This window comes from Monodelphis domestica, chromosome 1 (genome assembly GCF_027887165.1).
Source record: "Monodelphis domestica isolate mMonDom1 chromosome 1, mMonDom1.pri, whole genome shotgun sequence".
In the NCBI taxonomy this organism is placed as follows: Eukaryota; Metazoa; Chordata; class Mammalia; order Didelphimorphia; family Didelphidae; genus Monodelphis; species Monodelphis domestica.
Genome location: NC_077227.1, coordinates 720,562,136 through 720,570,486, shown reverse-complemented (window position 1 = coordinate 720,570,486; position 8,351 = coordinate 720,562,136). Strand labels below are relative to the sequence as shown.

Here is an 8,351-nt window from a genome sequence, read left to right as displayed (position 1 = left end):
GAAAACTAACAAAAATTTGTACTGCAAAATAGAGACCCAGCTTCCAGGAATAAGGAGTTGGTTATCTTTCCACACTGTCATTACCAGATCTCATCTGTGTTGTATTCAATTCTGGGCTTCTTGCTGTAAGCAGGATATTGATAAGCTGGAGCATTTTTGTAAGCAAATTATTGCATTGGTGAAGGACTGTCAATCCTTGTCTATTAAGGCTCAGTTGAAAAAACCTGATGATGCTTAGCCTTTGGGAATGCAAAGACTTGGGGAGAACATGAAAGTTATATATTCAAGTATTATTACAGTTGTCCTTTGGAAGAGGGCAATTTAGACATATTTGCCCTGATTAAGTCTTCCCAATAACATCAGGGATGATGCAAGGAAGGATACCCATTATCATCACTATTATTCAGTAGTGTTCTAGAAATGCTAGCTATAGGAATAAAAGAAACAAAAGAAATATAAATAATTGGAATAGGCAATGAGGAGACAAAATTACCATTCCTTGCAAATAATATGGTGTATTGGAGAATTCTAGAGAATCAACTAAAAAACTAGATGAAATACTTTACTTTAGAAAAATTGCAGGATATAAGAATGTTGGTTCTGAAAGTATAGAATGGGGGATAGAAGTTACAAAGGTGGAAATTCAGATTATCTATATAAAAGTGGAATAGGCAACTCAGTGAGAATGATGCCATCTTTGAATTTTCTGAGATGTGTTACTTACAGTGGGATCAGTGATGGGTCTGGAGGTTATGTACTAGCTAAGGGTTCATGCCAGAGGCTTGAACAGTTAAATGAACTGTTCATATAATTTGATTGTCCCAGCTCCAAAAATATTTTATTCAATTCCTTCTTATCTGCAGGTGTTCCATATGAACTCTTTCCATTTTTACCATCTTTCTCATTTGCCAGGTGTGTGGAATATCAGAGTTGATTTAATTTCCTTTTCCCTTGCTCCACTGGACTGATTTTGCTATAATGCTTTTCTTTCTCCCCAGCCCCTTGATTGTAGCTTCAGGCCCTAAATTTCAGTTTCCCATCTTAATCTAGAGAAAATATCAACTTCAGAAATGACCAATTAATGGCCTATAATCCATGTTCAGCTCCATTTCCACTCAGATTGCACTGGCTCTCTGTAAAAAAACGTGCAAAGAGGATGAAAGATTGAGAATTTAGGAGTCTGATGAATAAAATCTCTGCCCTCCAGAGGAATAGGTTCCATATAATCCTATTTCTAGGTTCTTACCTCAGGTTCTTTCCCTGGGACTTTCTCACCACTTTTTAATTTTCTAGAGCCATAAAAGGATGATCAGGATGTATTACTGGGGTAATCCCCAACCTCCTTGTCCCCACTGTTTGAGAATGAATGGGAATTTCCCTAGGTAAAAGTCATAGTTGACTGCAGCACTTAACAAAATCAAATAGAAAAGACCACTAAGCCATTAGTAAAGATCACTGCTAGTTACATGCTGATTCAGAAAACTACAAATTACTATTATTTATGTTGTTGTACTTTCATTTATTTTATTAAATGTTTCCCAATTTCATATTAATCTTGTTCCAGCAACAAGCCCAGCGTTGGATATCTCTTTTCAAATGGATGATAGTGGAAAGACAGCTAAATTGAGTAGCAGATTAAAGTGCTTGGAATTTGTATGATTGAGATTTTATGACAAGGAAAACAAGACTTCCATATATAACTTGGGATACACATTCCCAGTGAGGGATAGGAATCAGTTTCTAAATATGGACCTGTTGGAAGCGCCTTCAGTTCCTACACAAATTACGTGTGGGTACCTGAGAAGGAGAATGGAGGCTAGAGGAAAAATGGATGAAAATATAATAGAGATTCAGGGAGAAATGCAGGAAAAAAGACTCAGACACAGCAAGTTAAAAGACGTGGGGTGCATTGAGCTCCATTAATATCTCTCATGAGCAAGATAACAAGAGGAATAATTAGAAGGATGAGAAACAAGAAAACATGAGGGGAGCCACGAGCTCTGATAATACTTCTCATGGGCCAGAGAGCCAAAGGATTAGTGAGAAGAACGAGAAGCAACAGCGTTGAGAGAATCAAGCGGACATGAGGAGCAGCAGAAGCTAGAGCGACAAGAGGATCCAGAACAGTCGAAGATGGAGAAAGGCAAGAGGCAAGAGGGAGGCTTGCACATGTTCCCCAACTTTTATTGGAGATTTTAGGAATGTGCAGTGGGAGGTAATTAGTGAACACATGATATGGCATAGGTTTTAACATTGGTTGAATTGACAATCACGAAATCAAAGAGGAAGAGATTAATCCAACATGCACCTTGGAAAGGAATGTGGTCTGACAAGGTGTGAGCTAAGACACTGTGACCTGCTCAGGAATTCTCTTGTCCTTTGCACTGAAGAATTAGAAATGCATAATTATTGATTATTGATTATTGATATGGCCGTGAGTCTGGCATATGAACACATAAGATACAATATCAATACATCAATCATACTTCCAAGATGTTAATATGCCTGGTATGCTACAGGACCTAAAATATATATTTCTTCTAGACTCAAAAGTGAGATAAAATTTTAGCCTAGCATCCTCACTCTGAGCACAAGAAAATGTCCAGCCCCATGGCCCCAATCTTTTGTCCCCCTCTGGGGATAGGAATTAAAATCTCCTTTGGGAAAGGGTAGAGGAAAGGAACTCTATAGATATCTTTTTATAGTATCCTCTGAGCCACTTGTGTCAGACCTATTGGAAAATACATAACCTACATGGACAACTCATATACATCCAACAATGGAAAAAGGATAGACAAAGTGGCTGTTCAGCCTGAATGAGTCCAAAGAGCAGTCTCCTCCAGAAAAGATGTTTATTTCCATTGAGAGAGAAAAACAAGGATAGATGTGCCAGAACTTGGAACAAAGGCCAAGTCTGAAAAGGGGGGTGAGTAACAGGTTACAGAGTATCTTGAGAGAGAAAGGAGAGGGTCTCTGGTATTGAGCAAAAAGGGAGAAACTTCTGCCTAGCAATAGGAGATGTTCATCAGCTTGGAATGCAGACCAGGTCCTGACTTTGAAAACATGGAAGAAGACAGCCTTGGTGCTATCTGAAGAGGCTCAGGGATGGTTTCAATCACCCTTTTGGCAGAACACTTACAAGACTGTTTCCAGAGCAGGGGTCCACCCTTATTAGGTTAAACCTGGTGATTCTTACTAAGATCTAGCAATTCAGACAATTCTACTAACCCATGGCCATTAGAAAGGATATGAGCTAAAAAAAAAATGAAAGAAAGAAAGAATATCAGACACAGGCCCAATAGAATAGGAATGCTTTTGAGACATATCCAAAAAGTTCAAGGCAGCTTCCAAGAAAGTTCCTCATCATCGCTCACCCCTTCCATAATATCTCATCAGGGGACATAAAGGTTGTTTAAGCCCATTGCTGATTATCTAGGGCTCTGGGTCAATGAGCTAGTGACACCCTAGGGATGACAGGGACAAGGATAGAGGTTTAGGGAGAATCTATTCCCAGAATGTGGAGGGAAATACTGAATGGGGCTTACAGAGCATGGCTGAGCATCCTATCCTGGCAATGCCTGTCAGGGCAGGGTGAAAGAAGATCATCAGTTATGTCAGGTCTATTCTTTCCCAGGAACCCTTCAAATGTTTTCCCTAAATGAACTCTGATGATTGTCATTTGAGCAGCCCTGATACTGAAGGGAAGGGAGAAGGCAGAGCAGGAATAAGGAAGGAACCAGTTTCACTGGGGTTTCTAGGAGGGATGTGAGCCTGGCTGAAGAGGAGAAGGGAGAAGGTTCTCTTTCCTCTTTCTTTTTTCTACTCCCTCACCCTTTCTAGGATGTGAGGATCTGGGAGATATAGTCCCCAGGGCTGGGCAGTTAGGCCCAATTCTCCCCTGGGTAATGTGGTGGCTCTGCCTCAAGTGCTCTGGAGGAAGCAGCAGCTGCTGCCCTGAGCTAAAGGGCTTAACAGCGAGGAGAGGTTTTTATTCAGGCCTGTATCACTGTGGGAGAGGGTACTGATTATACTGCAGACAGTAGTAATCTGCCACATCTTCAGCCTCTACAGGGCTGATTTTGAGAGTAAAATCTGTTCCATACCCACTGCCACTGAAGCGGGCGGGGATCCCGGATGGTAGGTAGGTAGCAGCATAGATGAGACTCTTTGGAGGTTTTCCTGGTGACAGCTGGTACCAGGCTAAATAGTTGCTAATGCTCTGACTGGCCCTGCAGCTGATGGTGACTGTCTCTCCCAGAGTCACAGACAGGGAGGCTGGAGTCTGGGTCATCACAATGGCTGTACTGGACTCTTGGAAAAAAGAAAATGAGAAAAAATAGATTTAGGTTAAAAACCAAATCAACACAACAGTGAATTCCCCAGCAAGTTCCTGCCTCTCAGGCAGCAGGTTCTCTAACTGAGTCTGACACACCATTCCCATTGTCAACAGAGACCACCTCCTCACACCTCCCTCATATAGTCCTAGTTTTGGAACCTCCTTGGAGACCTTCTACCCATGTTAGCCTGTGGCTGGTCTTACCCTGAAGCCAGAATACTAGGAGGCAGAAGAACTGGGATGGGGACATCATTATGTCTTTTGTAGTTCTGGAGGCAGAGGACTCTGAACCCCAAATGAAACAGAGAGTGATGGAGATGTATTTATATCTCAGGATGTGCTTGTGCAAGGTTGATGAGATATCAATATGCAAAACAGTCCCAAGAACCACTTCTGGGCTCTGAGCTTCATTTCCAGAAGCCTGAAGATCAGAAACCGTGCTGGAGTTACTGGAGCAGGTTATCTTACACTTAAATGATCTCTCTACTTTCATTTCTGTCAAACCTACCTGGAAAGATACATGGGAACACCACAGCAGATGGCAGGTTGTAATTATAAATAAGACTGGCTTCTCTGTATCCCCAAAAGAGACTGCATCTCTGAATCTACAACAAAGAATTAGCCAAAAAGAGAGGCAACAAATCTGTCTGTAGACAGCAAAAAAAAAAGTCGTAAGAAAAGAGAAATTACTTGTGTAAAGAATTAGTTTAAGAAGACTGAAAAGGCCAACTCCAAAGATAGCTGAAAGAATGAGCTCAAAAGGTATAGGAAATACACAATCATTTTGGGAAGGTAGGAAGTTAATCCTGGGCTAATGTAACACTGGGCATAGAATGTTGGACAGACCCCATCATGGAGATGGAATGGCCCTCCTCAAGGCTGATCTCTGCATTGACTCTTATTTTCCTGTATTTCCATACAGCAGTCTGTACTTTTACCCCTTCACTCCCCAATTTGATTCCGTTCAATTTTGGGGACCCAAAAGTAATGGAAAGATGTAAGATAATGGATGTAAGCAGATTCACACAGTAACAGCAATGACTTGGTGGAGAGAGGTTTGTCATTACCTGATGAGGGACCTATGTCATCAATGACAAAGGTTGGAGGAGCAGATAGCAAGAATGAGTCCCTAAATAGTGCATTAGGATCTCCAACCTTCAGACATTTATAGAATCATAGGAAGGTCTTCAGTATGTTGAGTTAATCATCTGGATGGGATTTCTGGAAAGTCAGGATATGAAATAAATAGTAAAGAATCCTTGGAAACTCTTCAAAGCTCATTGGTACTGATGAGATTACCAATATTTCTATGTGTCAAAGCACCTATATGTATATAAAGTGTATCTTTAAGAGTCTCTGTGTACAATGATCATCAAAACAATATGGTACTGGCTAAGAGACAGAAGGCAAGACCAGTGGAATAGACTAGGGGTAATGTCCTCAGCAAGATAATGTATGATAAACACAAGGATCCCAACTTTTGGGACAAGGACCCACTCTTTGAGAAAAACTGCTGGGAAAATTGGAAAATTGTATGGGAGAGATTTTTTTATATGAAAAATTTTTTTAATATGAAAATTTATTTATTTTTTTATATGAAAATCTCACACCCTATACCAAGATAAATTCAGAATGCGTAAATGATTTAAGTATAAAAAAGGAAGTTATAAGTGAAGCAGGAGAACATAGAATAGTATGCCTGTCAGATCCATGGGAAAGAAAAGAATTAATAACTAGTAAGATATAGAGGATATTACAAAGTGAATAATTTTGATTACATTAAATTAAAAAGGTTTTGTACAACAAAACCAATGTAACCAAAATTAGAAGAGAAGCAACAAATTGGGAAAAAATCTTTATAACAAAAACCTCTGACAGAGCTCTAATTTCTCAGATTTATAAGGAGCTAAGTCAATTGGACAAAAAATCAAGGCATTCCCCAATTGAGAAATGGGCCAGGGACATGAATAGGTAGTTTTCAGATAAAGAAATCAGGAAAAGTGTCCTAAATATTTTATTATTAGAGAAATACAAATCCAAACCACTCACACCTAGCAGATTGTCCAACATGACAGCAAAGGAAAGTATTAAATGTTAGAGGGGATGTGGCAAAATTGGAACACTAATGAATTGCTGGTGGAGTTGTGAACTGATCCAGCCATTCTGGAAGGTAATTTCTACCCCAAAGAGATAATAAGCAAAAATACTTGTACAAAAATATTTATAGCCATGCTCTTTGCAGTGAAAAAAATTGGAAAATGAGGGGGTGTCCCTGGATTGGGGAAAGGCTGAACAAATTGTGGTATTTGATGGTGATGGAATAAGATTGTGCTGAAAGGAATAATGAACAGGAGGCATTTCACGTGAACTAGAACAACCTCCAGGAATTCATAGAGAGCTAAAGAAGAAGAACCAGGAGAACCTTGTACACAGAGACAGATACATCGTGGCACAATCTAATGTAATGGACTTCTCTACTAGCAGCAATGCAATGACCCAGGACATTCTGAGGGACTTATGAGAAAGAACACTATTCATATCCAGAGAAAGAACTGTGGAAGTAGAAATGTAGAAGAAAAACATATGATCACATGGTTTGATGGAGATATGATTGAATGAATGATCAATATATTGGAAATGGTAACAAAATTTAAATTCTGTCCATTGAATGATTTCTTTATGCTGCTGTGTGGACTTTGTTTTTATCTCATATATCCATGAGTCATTACTTTGGAATATAGAACAAAGGAGAAATGATAGAAGGTACCTCTGTCTAGAGCTCTCTGGTTTCTGCTCTGTTTCCCCTTCAGTAGGGAGGGGGGGGAATGAGATTATATAAGAACTTGAGAGTATCTCAAGCCCAACATGTACTAGTGGGGCTCAGTGGGAGAGGGATTGGCTCTTTCCTTTATCTTAGTGCTCATGGCTGGGGAGCAGCAGGACACAGAGCTATTAGTCGGTGGCTTTCCCCTGAGCCCCTTTCCTCTATCGTCCCCAGAGAGCCTGAATGGGAGCAGGTACCCCAGCAGCTGCTGGAGGAGAGGCAGTACTGGAGGCAGCTGAGCCTCCCTGCCCAGCCAGCCCAGGCCTGGGTAGGTTTTTGTTCTGGCCTGTAGCACTGTGGGAGGAGGAAAAGATCGTTGTCCACAGTAATAATCTGCCCCATCTTCAGCACTGACATCACTGATTGTGAGGGTGAAATCCCTGTCAGAACCACTGACACTGAACCTGGCAGGGATTCCTGATTCCAGCTTGGAAACCTGGTAAATAAGTGGCCGAGGAGACTGTCCAGGCTTATGCTGGATCCAGTCAAAATAAGTTTTTCCATTACTGTGTTTGACACTCTGACTGGCCTGGCAGCTGATGGTGACTCTCTCTCCTGGGCTCACAGACACTGAGGCTGCAGAGTAGGCCAGCACAATTTCTTCCCTGGAACCCGAAAGCAGGAATGGATGACCAATGACGAAGGACATGGAATGAAGAGAGCACAGGCTCCCTTCCTTTGGATGCTCAACCCCCAGCCAGCCTGGCTCTGCCAATGGCCCAGACCTAACAGAAATCCCCATCCCATGGAGACTGCACTGACATCCCCCAAAGAGCCTAACTCCCTTTGAATGCTCTCCTGTTAGGGAAAATGGCGTGTCTGCCTGGGGTGGTGTCCCATGTTCTCACCTGGGACCCAAAGCATGAGGAGCCCAAAGAGCAGCTGGGACGGGGCCTCCATTTTGCAGTGTCTCATGCCTTGTGGTTCTGCTGGCCCCAGACCATGTTTATCAGCCTCCATCTGTAGGCCCTCCCTTTGGGGATCTCTTTATGCAAAGTAGCTGGGCTGGGGGGTTATAGGAGCAGAAGGGAAGGGATCCCTTAGATACTGACACCCTAAAACTGTCCTTCCTGCTTGGACCCTTATGTGCTGTGTGCTGCTGTTATTTCCCCCATATGTAATTCCTTTAAGTTTTTGTTAGTTTTATGGTCTCAGGAGGCCATTAGGAGGGGCAGTGGATACTGTGCTGTG

General features: G+C 41.6%; 1 gene segment (V, D, J or C); it reads right to left on the bottom strand.

The window, feature by feature from the left end:
* Nucleotides 1–4,003: 4,003 nt before the first annotated feature.
* On the bottom strand, nucleotides 4,004–8,060 carry LOC100618296 (immunoglobulin kappa variable 2-30-like). The segment is given in 3 exon segments: nucleotides 4,004–4,311; nucleotides 7,425–7,778; nucleotides 8,015–8,060. Coding segments are annotated over 3 exon segments (708 nt in total).
* Between the last annotated feature and the right edge of the window lie 291 nt (nucleotides 8,061–8,351).